The sequence below is a fragment of the Schistocerca americana genome, chromosome 3 (assembly GCF_021461395.2).
Source record: "Schistocerca americana isolate TAMUIC-IGC-003095 chromosome 3, iqSchAmer2.1, whole genome shotgun sequence".
Lineage (NCBI taxonomy): Eukaryota > Metazoa > Arthropoda > Insecta > Orthoptera > Acrididae > Schistocerca > Schistocerca americana.
The window spans coordinates 232,077,163-232,094,882 of NC_060121.1; the positions used below are offsets into that span (position 1 = coordinate 232,077,163).

General features: G+C 38.2%; 1 protein-coding gene across 1 annotated transcript in view; it reads right to left on the minus strand.

Moving 5' to 3' along the window:
• LOC124607271 overlaps positions 1–17,720 on the minus strand; it is a 234,656-nt gene that overhangs the window by 57,742 nt on the left and 159,194 nt on the right. Inside the window, exon 7 of the mRNA XM_047139549.1 lies at positions 8,981–9,304. Coding sequence (XP_046995505.1) covers positions 8,981–9,304 — 324 coding nt within the window. The remainder of the gene's footprint in view (positions 1–8,980; positions 9,305–17,720) is intronic.

Sequence of the window (17,720 nt, forward strand, 5' to 3'; positions counted from 1 at the left end):
TGTGGGATTCTGGAGGTCAGAATTATAGGCCCCTATTTCATTGAAGGAAATCTTAATGGTAGAAAGTACACCACATTCCTGCAAGAAACATTAGGTCTGTCACTATCTATTTCCACCTAGAATAACTCCAAAAGTATGACAGGAGCTGGAAAGTTTGTGGGACAAAAGTTGCATGGGACAATGGGGTCCATAATATGATGGTGGGGTCACTTCAGAGATATGAAGGCCAACTTGGTTTTTCTAAATGGGATGCTATAGTTTGTTACTTATTTTCTGATAGGGGCTATTGACGCAAATCCAATGAAGTGTAACAGTAAGGTCTTTGAAGGTCTTAAAGGTGGCATGAACATTGATTTACAGAAGTGATGACCATTAGTATCAATATAGTGCTGCAATCTTCTTTTCATGGATTGAGTGTTACTCCTTATCACATTGTCACTTATCAAAGCACATGCTCTGACAATTCTCTCTCACATATCCTCAAGTGTAGTTGGAATGTCTTCATAAACAATGTATTTTACGAATCCCAACAAGAAAAAAATCCAGAGGCGTCAAGTCTGGTGAACAAGCCCGCCGTGACACATCTCCTCCACATCCAATCAAAAGATTGGGAATTGTCTCTGCAACTCATTTCTAGCCATCAGCAAAAAAAGTGCTGGACACCTATTATGTTGATACCACATTCTGTTCCTTATTCCTAAGGTATTTCTTCTGATAACAGACCTAATGATTCTTGCAGGAATGTGGTGTACTTCCTATCATTAAGATTTACTTCAATGAAATAGGGGCCTATAATTCTGACCTCCAGAATCCCACACCATACATTCATTGACCATGGTTTTTGGTGTGCAACTTGCCATAGCCAACATGGTTTGTCAGTTGCCCAATAATGCATGTTATGCAAATTAACATTTTCATGGTTCATGAATGTAGCCTCATCAGTAAATAAAATCAAATTAATAAATGTGTTATCCCTGTGAATCTGAAGATGAGCCCATTGGCAAAACTCAATGTGAAGCATACAGTCCATATCTGTTAATTCTTGGTCGAGACTAATATGGTAAGGATGATACATATGGTGATGCAGAACACAAACTACACTGTATGGCTCATGCCAGATTCCCTTGCAATTTGACATGAACTAACACAAGGATCTTGAACGACAGTGGCAAGAGTATCAATTTCCATTACCTTATTAGTAACTTTCCTTTGCCTGAAGTGTTTCCAATGTGTTAAAGATCCAGTTGTTCTGAATTTATCATACACACATTTAAATGTATGACATGTAGGGAGAGTACATTGAGGATATCTTTCAGCATATAAGTCTCCAGTTTTCACTGAATTTTGTTGGCATTATCCATAAATGAGAAGCATATTGACTTGTTATTGGAAGGAGAAAGAAAACTGGCATTCTACAGATCAGAACATGGAATGTCATATCCCTTAATCGGGCAGGTAGGTTAGAAAATTTAAAAATACAGGGAGCGAAATACTATTTACAATTTGTACAGAAACCAGATGGCAGTTATAAGAGTCTAGGGGCATGAAAGGGAAACAGTGGTTGGTAAGGGAGTGAGACAGAGTTGTAGCCTAACCCTGATGTTATTCAATCTGTATATTGAGCAAGCAGTAAAGGAAACAAAAGAAAAATTTGGAGTAGGTATTAAAATCCATGGAGAAGAAATAAAAAATTTGAGGTTTGCCGATGACATTGTAATTCTCCCAGAGACAGCAAAGGATCTGGAAGAGCAGCTGAATGGAATGGACAGTGTCTTGAAAGGAGGATATTAGATGAACATCAACAAAAGCAAAACGAGGATAATGGAATGTAGTCAAATTAAGTCAGGTGATGCTTAGGGAATTAGATTAGAAAATGAGACACTTAAAGTAGTAAAGGAGTTTTGCTATTTGGGGTGCAAAATAACTGATGATGTTCGAAGTAGATAGGATATAAAATTTAGACTGGCAATGGCAAGGAAAGTGTTTCTGAAGAAGAGAAGTTTGTTAACATCGAGTATAGATTTAAGTATCAGGAAGTCGTTTCTGAAAATATTTGTATGGAGTGTAGCCATGTATGGAAGTGAAACATGGATGATAAATAGTTTGGACAAGAAGAGACTAGAAGCTTTCGAAACATGGTGCTACAGAAGAATGCTGAAGATTAGATGGGTAGATCACATAACTAATGAGGAGGTATTGAATAGAATTGGGGAGAAGAGAAATTTGTGGCACAACTTGACTACAAGACGGGATTGGTTGGTAGGACATGTTCTGAGGCATCAAGGGATCACCAATTTAGTATTGGAGGGCAGCATAGAGGGTAAAAATCGTAGAGGGAGACCAAGAGATGAATACACTAAGCAGATTCAGAAGGATGTAGGTTGCAGGAGGTGCTGGGAGATGAAGAATCTTGCAGAGGATTGAGTAGCATGGAGAGCTGCATCAAACCAGCTCTGTACTGAAGACAACAACAACAACAACAACAACAACAACAACAACATTGGAAGGAATACATCATTCATAATCAATTGATTCAATGCTACTAGTGTTACCGTTCCTATTAGTGTTTTATTGTGAAACTGTTGAATGGTGTATACATGTCAATGGCACGTTAGATGGATATGCCATATTCGGCAAATATTTACTATTTGCACAATATATGGGAGAGAACTGTCAGAGCATGTGCTTCAATAAGTGGCGAAGTGATAACGAATACCACTTAATCCATGATAAGAAAAGGCAGCACTGCATTGGTACCAATGGTCATCACTTTGAACACCTTCTGTAAATCGACATTCATGCCACCTCTGTGACCTTCGTTGACCTTCAAAGATCATACTGTTACATATCATTGGATTCATCTCAATAGCTGCTATTGGAAAACAAGTACCAAACTCTAGCATACCATTTAAAAAACAAAGTTGACCTTCATTCTCCGAAGCGACCCCACCTAGCAACAGAAAACCAACGTCATATTATGGCCCTGTTGTCCTATGAAAATTTTGTCCCACAAACTTTTCAGCTCCTATCATGCTTTCGGAATTATTCTAGGTAGCAATAGTTAGTGATTCACTCTGTATGCATGAATCACCTGCTCTTCTCTCTAGTCACTTGAGACTTTGTGCTTGGTGAGAGATTTGCAATAAATGCAAGCAAGGATAATTACCATAAGGTGTTCTCTGCAAAACTGAGTTGGGATACTACCAAGATCTTGTGACTTACTTGTTTTCAACTCTTCATGGGTGCTTCTGTATGCCAGTGATGCCTATTACTACGTCTTCCATACAAGAGTCTATGTGACAGTCGAAATATCGGTGGTGGTCGACGACATCACCTGGCAGCCAATCCGTAAGTTATTTGAACATTCAATTCACCAGGAAAAGTTAAGGTATCGCAATGATTTTCTTAAATTATTGGGGGGCTCCACCCCCACAAACGAATTTTTGAGGGGCCTCATGTCCCCTCAGGCCCCATGGAGGTGGTACCAGTGCCCATATAAGTGAGCGACTCAAAGACTTCTTAAGTAACAGAACCCAGTATGGTGTCCTCAATAGCAAGAGACGAGGGTACCATCAGGAGTGGCCCAGGGGAGTGTGGGATAGAATCAATCTTTTTCTCTATATACATAAATGATCCAATGGGTGGTAGTGGTGATGATTATTGGTTTGCGGGATGCTCAACTGCATGGTCATCAGCTCCCGTACACATTCCCAGTCTGTACACAGTCTAATCTAAACACTTTCATGAATGATGATGAAATGATGAGGACATCACAAACACCCAGTCCCCAGGCAGAGAAAATCCCCAACCTGGTCAGGAATTGAACCTCGGACCTGTGATCTAAAGATAGCAACACTAGCCACTAGACCATGAGCTGCGGACTGATCTGATGGAGAGTGTGGCCAGCAATCCATGGTTTTTGCTGATGATGCTGTGGTTTATGGGAAGGAGTTATTGTTGAATGACTGCAGGAGGACACAAGATGACTTAGAATTTCTGTTTGGTATGGTGGACGGCAGTTTGCTCCAAATGTAGAGCAATGTACATTAATGTTAGAGAAACAATTTTGTAATATTCAAATACAGCATTAGTAGTGTGATGCGTGACACAGTCACATCAATTAAATATATAGTTATAACATTATAAAAGTGAAAAACCTGGCAGATACAGTCATCCAGTAGATTCCACTCCATTCCCATCACAGCATTGTCCTATCCCATCAAGGCAGGGCAGCCCGTCAAAGCTCTCATGTCATATCATCTCTGCTGCAGTTTCTGAGCAGAATTTTATATTGACTTAACTACCAATAAGCTGTCTATCCAAATGAAATTTTAACCAGTTCCAGGGACTCATTCTGAGAAGCCACTCTCTTTCAGCTGGCCATGGTGTCTTCCTCTGCTAATGATGTCATTTGTATGCTGTATGGAGAGACAGGGGTCAGCACAACACTCTCTCTTGGAGCAGCTACCTCTCACCCAAGAATCTCCTCAACTGGCATCACAACACTGAGACTAGCTCACTACAATACTCTGTCAAAGAAAAATCCTTGGCGGTAACAGGAACTGAACATGGGTCCTCTGCAATGCACTCAGACATGAATGTTGAACACTTAAGATGTGGATGTGTATCTGATTGCATAGTCACCACCAAACGGTGGCCAAGAGCAGTATTAACCACTGATGGAACATGCTGTTGAGCATAGCATGCTCCACTTGAATGGCTACTTCTTAGTCTTTACACTGAGGTGACAAAAGTCGTGGGATACCTCCTAATACCGTGTCAGATCTCCTTTCACTTGGCGTAGTGCAGAAACTAAATATGGTATCGAGTCCACAATTTGTTGAAAGTTCTCTGCAGAAATATTGATCCATGCTGTCTCTAGCTATCTGTAACTGTGAAAGTGTTGGCAGTGCAGCATTTTGTGCATGAACTGGCCTCTCAATTCTGTCACATGTTTGGTGATCTGGGTGGACAAATTGCTTGCTTGAACTGTCCAGAATGCTCTTCAGATCAATCATGGACAATTGTGGCCTAGTGTCATGGCACATTGTCATCCATAGAAATTCCATTATTGTTTGGGAAAATGAAATCCATGAATGGCTGCAAATGAAGTAGCTGAACATAAAAATTTCCAATCAATGATCAGTTCAGTTGGACCAGAGCAACCAGACCATTCCATGTAAACACAGCTCACACCATTATGGAGCCGCCACCACACTTGAATCTTATCATCAGCCCTTACCAACTGAAACAGGGATTCATCTGACTGGGCTATGGTTTTCGTGTCACCAAGGGTCCAACCAATATGGTAACAAGTCCAGAAGAGGCACTGGAGGCAATGTTGTGCAGTTAGGAAAGGCACTCACTTTGGTTGTCTGCTGCCATAACCCATTAACACCAGATTTCACCACACTGTCCTAATGTATACATTAACTGAATATCCAACACTGATTTCTGTGGTTACTTCATGCAGTGTTACTTATCTGTTAGCACTGACAACTCTACACAAATGCCACTGCTCTTGGTCATTAACCAAGATAGTCCTGAATTATTTGTTTTTCAAAATTGATTTATATCTTATCTACATTCATTCACAAGATTGTAAGGAAGAAAGTAAAAACAATTTTGAGTATTTATTTTTATTTAGTATTTCCAAAAATGGGCGTCCTTCTGGAAGGACGTCGGGACAATAAGGGAACATGTTTTTAAAGTATATGACATTGCACAATTAACTTATTTTGTTTTCATACTTCCAAATAAACATAAATAAATTTGAATTATGGGCTAAAACAGCTAATAAATACAAAAAACAAAGAAAATAACCTATAGAAATATTTTATGCACTAGTATGATAAGACAAAAAGCAACAAACATGAAGTGGTTCGTCACATTTTACGCACATAGTAGTAGTTTTTTTGTGGCAACTTCGACATTTCAGCTGCTGCTTCTTTTTTGTCATCTCATCTGTTGGTAATTCAGCAAAATAATGTTCTCTTCCTACAAACCTAGAATCTAGTTTTGCCCTCTTACTAGGACATCATCTGCTGGTAGTGACTCTTTTGTTACTTTCAAGAATTGCAGTGATAATTCGACAACGAAATGTCAGATGATCTATGGGTTCTTCATTGTGCTTGGAAAGATCGCAGGCATTTTGCTCTGCAATGTCTATAAAATGTGTAATGATCGGGAAATACCACTTTTTCCCTCTTATAGAGCATCTATATAGGGATACATCTTGGTCAGCTTGATCTGTGCCTCCCATATGAGTATTGTAGGAGTGTAACAAGTTAGGTTGAGGCACACTAATCCTTTTCTTTTGTTCCCTGGAAAATCTTGCTACAGAGCGTAGTGGTTGCATTCTGTCAAAGTTGGTGACTACAGTAACAAAATTGTTTCATTCCAATGTACAATGGAAATCCTGGATGTTGATTCAGAACAAACTTCATATGATCCTCTATTTTCTTTTATCATTTTTGTGGTGTCACCGCCAGACACCACACTTGCTAGGTGGTAGCCTTTAAATCAGCCGCGGTCCGTTAGTATACGGCGGACCCGCGTGTCGCCACTGTCAGTGATAGCAGACTGAACGCCACCACACAGCAGGTCTAGAGAGATGGACTGGCACTCGCCCCAGTTGTACAGCCGACTTTGCCACAGATGGATTACTGACAATATGATCTCATTTGCCGAGACGATAGTTAGCATAGCCTTCAGCTAAGTCATTGGCTACGACCTAGCAAGGCGCCATTACCAGTTGTTATTGCTATCATACTTCTGTATCATCAAGAGCGATGTTCTACAAATGTGGATTAAAGTTAAGTATTACAGCAACTGCGTCCATTTTCTAAGTTCTCATTTCCTTTTAACTGTTCCAGACCTCACGCCAATCTGCGTGAGCTTAACGTGTGCCTTTCGGCTTCCTCTCGTTGTGACTTGGCTGTCTTGCTAAGTCACAACAATTTTATCTACAGATGATAGAGTACAATTCTTAACTCTGTTTCCTCTTATTGTTCCAGTTGCTTCCATGCCCCACTCTTTTAGGTCGTGTAGTAGTTCAACGCTGGTAAAGAGGTTATCAAAGTATATTCGATATGGAACATGTGTAAGTGACTGGTCAACATAAGTCATTGTTGTTATTGTTGCTGTTTTTGTACTGCTGGAGGGTCCTGGATCATCATCAGAGGTAATACTTGTTGCATTCACAGCATTACCATTGGTAGAAATGGTCAAATCACAAAGTGCAGTAGCATTGAGCTGACTTGCTGGTAATTTATCTACACTGGGATTTTCTTCAGCACACGAATCTTCATCTGTTATGTCATCAGTTGAATTTAGAGGAGGGTGTAATGTTACATTTGTACCAGTATTAGGTATTTCCTCATGTTTTGATTCTAACATGTCCGAAAGTTCCATCATCAATGTACATCGTTTTCCGTAAATACAAAATGACAACATATTACCCTGACGTCCTTCTGGAAGGACGGTTGAAAACATTATTGACTTAGAACTGACGAAAACTTTCAATCGTTATATGAACCCATAAATAATATAGGTTAATTCTTTAAGATATTATATGGCAAGTTTCAGAATTATTGACTCAATATGAAAGAAAATATACATACCCATCGATGACAAGGTCAGTCAGTTGGTCCACGGCAAAATCGGCCCTATTTTCAAGACACAGTTTCTCACTCACTATGAACTACAGCGTCAAACTGACTGTCACAGTGCACAAGTGATTCTGCCTACTTCATACAACAATGCGTCACAGTTCGTTGCAACAATGCGTTATTTGCAAAAATAAATAATTTCAACAGTCAGTGACGTCATCCTTCCAGAAGGACGTCAGGGTTATCTGGGTTAAGTGAAGGGCTCTGGCCATTGTGTTGCCCATGGTGAGAGGTAATGCCTGAAATATGGTATTCTCAGCACATTTTGACATTGAGGATCTTGGAATATTGAATTCTCTAACGATTTCTGAAACTGAATGTCCCATGCATCTACCTCCAACTACCATGTCGCATTTAAAACTCGTTAATTCCAGTTGTGCAGTCACAATCATTTTGATACCTTTTCACATGAATAACGTGAGTAAAAATGACAGCTCCTTCACTGCACTGCCCTTTTATATCTTGCGCACACGTTATTATCAACATTTGTGTATGTGCATGTCACAATTCCATGGCTTTTGTCACCTCAGTGTATGTTACTTTAAATTACTTATATTGCCAAATGGGTCCTTCCCATCCTATATCTCTTACCATTCATCTTGTGTTATTGTCTCATGTCTTACATCCATTTTACCTCTATCTTATTGTCCAGCCGCATAATCCCCTGTGTCTTCAATCTCACATTTCTTATGCACACAATTTACCAGCCCTAAACATTGTGGTCATGTAGGACTTTTCTGACACACTGTAGCACCAGCAGGAACTTCCTCAGCTAAAGTGGCTGTTATCCACCTACCCACCCAACCATTGGATTACAGATCAACATTATTTAAGTAGAAAGTTACTGCATTTTTTTGTCGAAATCTATCCAGTCCTGCTCATCATGTTGCTCCTATCATCATTACACCTCTGGAACTTATTATTACATGTGTGGCAATTGCGAATACTTGAACAAATATCTTCATAACCCCTGTCCCACACTGAACTACTACCCTTACTTACTGGATGGGATGCAAAAGAAAGACTTCTTTCCTTCTCATACCATCCAGTTAGTCTTCCCTGACCCAGAGTTCTGGGTGACTTTTCTGAACTGTGCCTCTTTCCCTAAGCCTCTCCAGTTCTTTTCGTTCACCCTTTTCCCCTCCCTTTCAACTCTTCTGCCAGAAGAAGGAGCCACTGGTTCCAAAAGTTTGTAGAAATTAAACCCTTTTGAGTGTGTGTTCCCCTGCCACCACTTGGTGAGTAGATTTTTTTTTTAGCTATCCATTTACATTGTATAATGAAATTAATTTGTTATACAGTTAGCTTACCTGACACAGAAACAAAAGCAAGTCCCTCAGCACTACTACCATCTGAGCTATTTGCAGACAGATGCCACATCTCAAAAGTGCCTGTTGGTGTAAGGCCATGGAGACAGACTCCACAGTCTCCAGACTCCAGTCCTATTCCACAATACTCTGCCTGTACATCAGCATCAACTTGGAAGCGCTGATTTGGTTGAAGATCCACAGTATTCCCACTGGGTGTTATGAGATCACATTTATTTACATTTTCCATACTGTGTAATAGTTTTAGTACCACCACATTCCCCTCTACACTTTCTAGGTAGCTGGGAAAAATTCCTGTACTGAAATCTGAAATAATACATTCCACAATAAATTATTGACATGTTTTGGAAGAACAAACTTTTCTGGATTAACAACAACAACAACAACAACAACAACAATGAAACAGTCAGATTTATAGTGATGAATGGTTTGTACAAATGTTGTGTCACTCACTGTCCTGCTAAAAGATTCATTAATTACCAACATAAAATTTTTGAAAAATCGTGAATTCTTATGCAAATATAAGTAATTATTGTGACTATGTGCAGAGTATATAGTTAGTTGTCATGTAATACAACTGTACATATGTAACTTAGTATCATGTAAATTGCATTTTATTGACACCAGAACTATGCCCTGAATAAGGTTCAGACCACAGCTTTGATTTTCATCCCTTAGGTAAAGAATTGAGTTCAAGTCCAGTTTCAGTCAGCAAAGAATTTTCAATGCAGTGTTAATGATATTGCTGAGGAACACTTACTCCATTAAATACAGTTTGCTCTATCACACCTGTAGCTTCATTTAACTGTGGTGAAGCTTGAGATTTGAAGACAACTAATTTACTGCAATTTTTTTGTATTTTATTGATGGTGTGGTGAGTTATGAACAACATTATTTGCATAATTATTTCATGCGTTGCTGAAGTGTAGATACTTTGAATGTACTTTCAGGAATTTTCTTTGGCTGTAATTGATCAATATTTCAGTATAATCAAGAATGACATTTAGTAAACATCTGTAACCTCCTTTCAGTGACAAATTTGTTGCTGATAAGCCATTCCAATGCAATAGATGAAGTAAATCTCCAGTATGTTTTCCACAGACCAAATAAATTGCCTTTTTAGCAAATTTTCTAATTGTATTCTCAAAAGCTTCTAAAAACATTTTCAAACAGATTTGTTTAATTCAGAATATCCTGACATTCTCCTATTATTATTTGCTTGGAACTCATCTTTTCTTTCAACTTTTTCTTACTTTATACCCATAACATCATCTGGTTTTTGCAGGAGAAACTTTTGTCAAGAAGCTTCCCCTTCCATTTATGGCTGTGTAATGTTCATTCTTTCAGATGCTGAACTTAGTGCTTACTTTAATATTTTATAGCTTGTCATTCTTAAATCAATTCACCCATACCTCATTTATGACTTCTTTTCTAATCAGTTTGTTTCTGTTCAGCTTTGTACATGTTTTTACTCCTTGTCTTACTATTCTATGGACAGCTGAAATTCTGATTTGGTTTAAGATCATCACAGAGTGTGGAATTTCTTATTATTTGACACAAAATAGTCAATTCAGTTTTAGTAACATCTGGTCCATGCAAAGCCCATTTTCTTTTTATTTTGTTTTGCAAGAATGCATTAAGAACAGCTATGTTTTTCTCCCTAGGAACTTTTACCTCAATACGACTTCTGCCTCCTCCCCCCCCCCCCCCCATCCCCTGTCCCCTTCCCTCTACCTATGGACATTGTTGTGGCTTTATTTATTTATTTACACGTCAAGTTAGGACCAAACTGAGGAACCAATCTCCAAGGTCATGGAAAGTGTCAGTACATGAAATTACAACACAAAAGTAATAACAGATAAAAATAAAATGTTTATGAACCCAAAAAAGTCAAGCCACAAATTTATTTAAACATAATCAACAATATAACATAAGAGTCAGTGCAAATTTTCAAGGAACTTGTCAGCAGAATAGAAGGTGTGACCGGCGAGGAAACTTTTCAGTTTCAATTTGAAAGCACATGGATTACTGCTAAGATTTTTGAATTATTCTTGTAGCTTATTAAAAATGGGTGCAGCAGTATACTGCACACATTTCTGCTCAAGCATTAAGAAAGTCTGATCCAAATGCAGGCTGGATTTCTGCCGACTATTAAGTGAGTGAAAGCTGCTTATTCTTGGGAATAAGCTGATGTTGTCAACTAGGAATGACAGTAAAGAATATATATATTGAGAGGCCAATGTCAAAATGCCAAGACTAGTAAACAGGGGTCGACAAGAGGTTCATGAACTTACACCACTTATTGTACGAACCACTTGTTTCTGTGCTAAAAATATCCTTTTAGAATGGGAAGTGTCACCCAAAATATTATACCATACGGCATAAGTGAATGAAAATAAGCAAAGAAGACTAATTTTCACTTACTTCAGATACTGTTTGATTAGTAAAAATGGCAGCATTAAGTCTCTGAATAACATCCTGAACATGGGCTTCCATGACAGTTTACTAGCGATCTGAACACCCAGAAATTTGAACTGTTCAATTTCAGGCTTCTGTGCCTTAATAACACAGATAGCTGTAACACGTTTGCCACTGCATCAGAGGGGTATTTATGGAGAGGCCAGGCTAATATATGATTCATAATGAAGAACAGCAACTGTTTTCATAATCACAGGAGAAAGAACTTGGACGATTGACTGATCTGCTCTTGTAACATTAGCCACAATGGTTGTGCTGTGTTGGTAGCATGGGGGAGCTGAAAGGAAGGGGAAACAGCTATTATATTTCTCAAGTACATGAAGCTCTGCTGTATTGTTTAATGAAAGTGGCATCCTCCTGGATAAACTTTCCTGGATGTAAAATGGTCCCCCACTCAGGTATCTGGGCAAGAAAAACTCAGAAGGATGCTGTAAACAAGGGAAAGAAAGTCTGTTGTTATACTTGTTGGAATATTAGATCCTTTAATTGTATAGGTAGGTTAGAGAACTTGAAATGGATAGGTTGAATTTAGATATAGTGGAAATTGGTGATCAGGTGAGAACAGGGTTATAAATAAAATCAGAAGAGATTTAGGGACCAGAATTTATTCTGCACCTTTCCAAGAGCAGATGTGTTCTCTGAACAAACTTTGTTATGAAAAGTAGATTACAACAAAGGAAACTGCAGAAAGGTAGGAAATTAAGCAGACTTGACTTGGGTAAGTTGATACTGTTAGATCCTGCTGAAAGTTTTCAGGGGAGCATTAGGCAGCAACTGGCCAAAATAGGTGAAATAAATACAATAGTTGATGAATGGGCAGCTTTGAGAGGTGAAAAAATGCAGGCAGAAGGGGATCACGTGGACAAAAAACAAATACTTGTGAGAATTATTGGATAACACATGAGATGTCAAATTTAACTGGGGAGTGGAGAAAACATAAAAATGAAAGAAATAAAACAAGCGAAAGGAAACTGATATTAAAAAATGTGAAAATGGGAATACAAGAATGGTGAGTAGGACAAATGCAAAGTTGTAGAAACATACAAGTGTTGCCCATAAGAAAATTAAAGAGACATTTTGGAAAAAGACAAGAAGCTGGATAAACATTAAGAGCTCAGATGGAAAGCCAATACTATGCAAAGAAGAGAAGGCTACTGAAGGACAGAAGGAATATATACAAGGGCAGTATTAAGAAAAGAAACTTTAAGACAACATTAAGGAAAGGAAAGGAGAAGTATATGAAGATGAGAGGTGTGAGAAGAATTTTTACAGAGAGCTGAGAGACTTAAGTTGAAACAAGGCACCTGGATTAAATAGTAGTTCTTCAGAATTATTAAGATTGTTATGAGAGCCAACCATCATTAAACAGTCCACCTGCTGTGTGTTATCTGTGTTTATATGAAACAGGTAAAACACACAAAGATTTCAATAAGAGTGTAATAGCTCTAATACCAAAGAAGGAAGACGTAGTATCCTGACCTGGTGACTTTGAAAACCCACCAGAAAGCATTGAATTCAATTAGCAGACAGGTGGCACTGTTAAAGCTACGACTGCTGGCAACACCTACTGCAGCACTGGCCTTAATGTGCTACAAGGCCATGCCCATCTTACCAGGCTATCAATGCTCACCACAGCACTATAAAGCTTGCCACATCACAGCTCCATTTTCAGTGGATTTTTCACCTTGTACTCATACTGCCAGCCATAACACACCACTATTCATAAAAAATAATCAGTTTTTGAGAATATAATGTAACTGAATAGAAAAAAAAACTACTCAGAAAGTGGTGGCAGAACACACATACAAAGTTATTGAAATTTACAAGCTTTCAGAGCCAGTGGCTTCTTCTTCTGTCAGAAGTGTTAAAGATGAAAGAAGAGGGGTGAAAGAAAAGGTCTTGTGGGATATAGGAAATGGGGATCGTCTGAAAAAGTCACCCAGAACCCCATGTCACAGGAGACATTCAGGACAGGATGAGAAGGAAATCTGATTGTTAGACTCTACACTTGATAAGATTTGAAAACCATAAAGCTATTATACATGTGGTGGGCAAAATGTTGGACAGAACGGACCTCATGTTAGGGCATGATTTTAGGAATTCATAGCCTTGTTGAAGTAGTTGATTAATACATTGACGACCAGGATAATACTGAGTGACAAGAGGTGTACTCTTATGTTGTTGTTCGGAGTGATCAGCAGTATCAGGATTGGATGTAATGACCTGGGAAATCTGCTTTTGGACTAGGCTGGTGTGGTAATTACATACAGTGAAGTTTAGGTGAGGACAGTGGTGTATTGCTGTCAAGAGTCTGCATCTTAATAAATATGTCTGCCTCAAATGCCAAGACTGTATTGGAGGGAAAATTTGAAAAGGAAAGGTCAGCAACTATCAATAAGTACCATTGTTCGTTACAATATGAGAGAAGGAAAGTTGCTACTTACCATATAGTGGAGGTGGTGCTGAGTCGCGATAGGCACAATAAAAAGATTCAAACTATCATAGCATTCAGCCATTAAGGCCTTTGTCAGCAGCGCACCCACACATGCACTTGCACACACATCTGCACTCTCAGAGAGGTGAAACTACACTCTTTCAGCTCTCTGAGACTGCAGATGTGTGTGCAAGGTGTGCTTGCGTGAGTGCGTGTGTGTCTACTGCTGACAAAGGCCTTAATGGCCGAAAGCTATGATTGTCAATCTTTTTATTGTGCCTATCATGACTCAGAACCTCCGCTATATGGTGAGTAGCGACATTTCTTCTCTCATATTGTTACATTCCATCCTGGATTTTCCATTGTTTGATTTTTACCATTGTTCCTTAGTAGATTTAATGTGAACAGGAGTGTGTAGCTGATGATACGTGAGAATGAGGTCAACATCAAGGAAAGTGGCATGGGATTCAAAATAGGGCCATCTGAAATTTAATTTGGAGATTGTATTATCAGATTTCAGCACTTTTTAAAAGGTCACCTCACCGTTAGTCCACATGGCAAAGATATCATCAATGAGTCTAAATCAAACCAGGTGCTGAAGGCGTATGGGTCTACTACCACTGCTTGTTGAATAAATTTTTTTATCTATCCAATTATATTACACCATTGTTTTTGTTTTTCTAGTTTGGTACAGCTTGGTTACCCCCTTTGGGTTACTTGCTGTACTTGTTTCTTTCTTGTGACATCTTCACCTATCCATTTTCGATCCACTGATGATAACTCCAGCTAGCGTCTGTGGGTACTTTGAGTCATTTCCAATCTTTGCTAGATAAATAGTGATGAGGTAAAAGGTTAACGGCATGCTATGGATGCTAAGATTCTTGCTACTGCAGCAGTAGTTACAACAGCAGTTCCAACAACACCACCAGCAGCAAAATGAGTTGCTATGTCACAAGAAATTCAGATTTTGAAGGATCCACTGCAGATTCATGGTACCCCACTCCCCAGGTGGAGAATGGTCCACCCTCATTTCTGACTTTTAATGATGACAAAGATGACTCGGACATGTATTTATAGTAGCTGAAACAGCACTTCATCACCTTTCAGGCCAGATGTGATTCTCTCCAATGGCTGCTTTCCCTTTGTTGATCTTCCTCAGAGATATTTTTCTTACTGAATGTGGTTGCACTTACATTGAAGGATATTTGAATGTTGCTTTCAAATTATATTTGCAACAATTCCATGTGGCCACAATATGGCTCAAATTTCATCAATATCATAAGCAACCTGGTCAGTCTTATCAGAGATTCTATAATTCGAGATGTAGCGGTCCAACTGGGAAAACATAGCTGCAGATCTGTCTGGATGAGGAATCACAAGCATCATAGTAATCAGTGAAGAGCAACATTTTGAACTGGTGGCAGTTGAAATCAGGGACCAATACAGGTGTAGGAATTTCATTATCTTATGTATTTACAGATCTCCTAGTGGAGACTTCAACATCTTTTTCTCCACACTTAATCATGTTCTTGACAAGATATCCACTCCAAAGAACCACATTCTCATATGTGGAGACCTAAATGTAGATAAACTGAATCCTGATTCTACATGGGACTCATTACAAAGTCTTGCTCAAAGTTTCAATCTAGTTCCAATGGTTAACAGTGCAACCAGAATAACAAAACACTCAAAGACAGCTGTTGATCAGGTACTAACAGATTTAGGCAAAGAAAACTGTGAGGTGGTGGTGGTAGCAGAGCTAGGATTATCTGATCACTCAGGTCAAATCATTAATATATCTCCAGAAGAAACGAAGAAAATGCATACTTACAGACAAATTTTTTCTAAACAAAATAGACATGAGTTTGCCAAACAGACAGCAGGGCAAACATGGGACTTCGTATACTCAGAGGTAGATGCAAATGAAAAATTAAAAAAATTTCATGACATTGTTTAAATTAAACTTTGAAGAAACATTTCCTAAAGTATTATGTCCATTATCAACAGCAGGAAAAAACAAATGGGTCACAAAAGGCATCAAAAAATCGTCTGAAACACTAAAGTACCTGAGCTCCATTAAACACAGCCAAACTAATCCAGCTTTCTTACTCTTTTATAAAAGATATAGGAAAATATTGATTGCAGCAAAGAGAGCACATAACTCCAAACTGGTGCTCTCTGCTGAAAACAAAAATAAGGCAGTATGGAAGATTGTGAAGCAGGTAACTGGTACCAGGAAAATGAATCTGTCAAACTCGAAAATCAAAGAGGAAGAGACTCTAATGAAAGGCCCAATATATATGGCAAATTATATAAATGATTATTTTAGTAGCATAGGAATAAAATTACAGGAAAAGTTTCTAACAGCCCCTCAGGTCAAAAAGCCAAATAATGGTGTATCACACTCAATGGTGTTATTCCCTACAACACAGGAAGAAGTCTATTACGCAGTCAGCAAACTGAAAAACAAAAACTCAGCTGGTCTGGATGAAGTCCCCATTTTTATAATTAAGGACTGTATCAAGAGCCTACTTCCACCTATAGTTGATATTATAAATCAATCTTTCAAGCAGAGTTACTTTCCAGACTATTCAAAATATGCTAAATTACTACCTCTCTTCAATAAAGGTGTCACAGGAAAAATTGAAAATTATAGGCCAATTTCTCTACTATCATGCTTTGCAAAAATATTAGAAACTATTATGAAAGAGAGGCTAATGAATTATTTAAATAAATACAACTTACTTACTTACTGTCTGTTGACCAGTTTGGATTTCAATCAGGGAAAAGCACAGAATCAGCAACAGCATACCTCACAAAACACATTCTAGAAGCATTAGATAAAGGGAACTACACAACAGGTATATTTCTTGATCTAACTAAAGCATTTGATACAGTAGACCACAACATATTGTTAAATAAGTTAGATAAACTGGGAATAAGGGGACTTGTGAAAAAGTGGTTCCAGTCATATCTAAAAAATAGAAGACAGATAACTGAAATCTCACATATTTCAAGTTGCTCAAACTATATTGTAAAGTATACTTCAGACCCAAATTATGTAAATATAGGTGTCCCACAGCATAGTGTCCTTGGCTCAATACTATTCCTCATTTACATAAATGACTTCCCACAGAACATCAAGCATGGAGAAACAATATTGTTTTCAGATGACTCAAATGTTCTTATCAGTGACAAATCACCAGATGCACTGAAAGAAAAAGCCGAACAAACACTAAACAGTGTACGTGAGTAGGCATCCAATAATAAACTAACACTAAATTAAAAAAAAAGTGCTGTTCACTTCTATGTCTGCAAGAAACCACACTATAACAACTTTAACTTAAACGCTGAAACTATAGAATGTGTAGACTACACAAAATTTCTTGGTATGCATGTTGACAGTCAGTTAAAGTTGGAAGAACATATTAAAATACTTAGTAACAGAATCGCTACAGCATGCTATGCTCTTATAATTCTGACTGCAGTGTGTGATACTACATGTGTCAGATCTGTATATTTTTCTTATATCCACTCTGTTATTACTATGGAATAATATTTTGGGGAGTCAACAGTAAAAATATTCAAATAGTTTTCAGATTACAGAAAAGAGCAATTTGTATAATAACCAAGAGTGGCAGTAGGGCTCACTGCCTTGAACATTTCCAAAAGCTGGAAATTCTAACTGTCCCCTGTGAATACATTTTTCAAAGTATTATGTATGTAAAAAAAATATTGACTGCTATATGAAAAATTCTTTAGTACATAGCTATGAAACCAGAAACCAATACAATCTGCATCTAGAGAGGA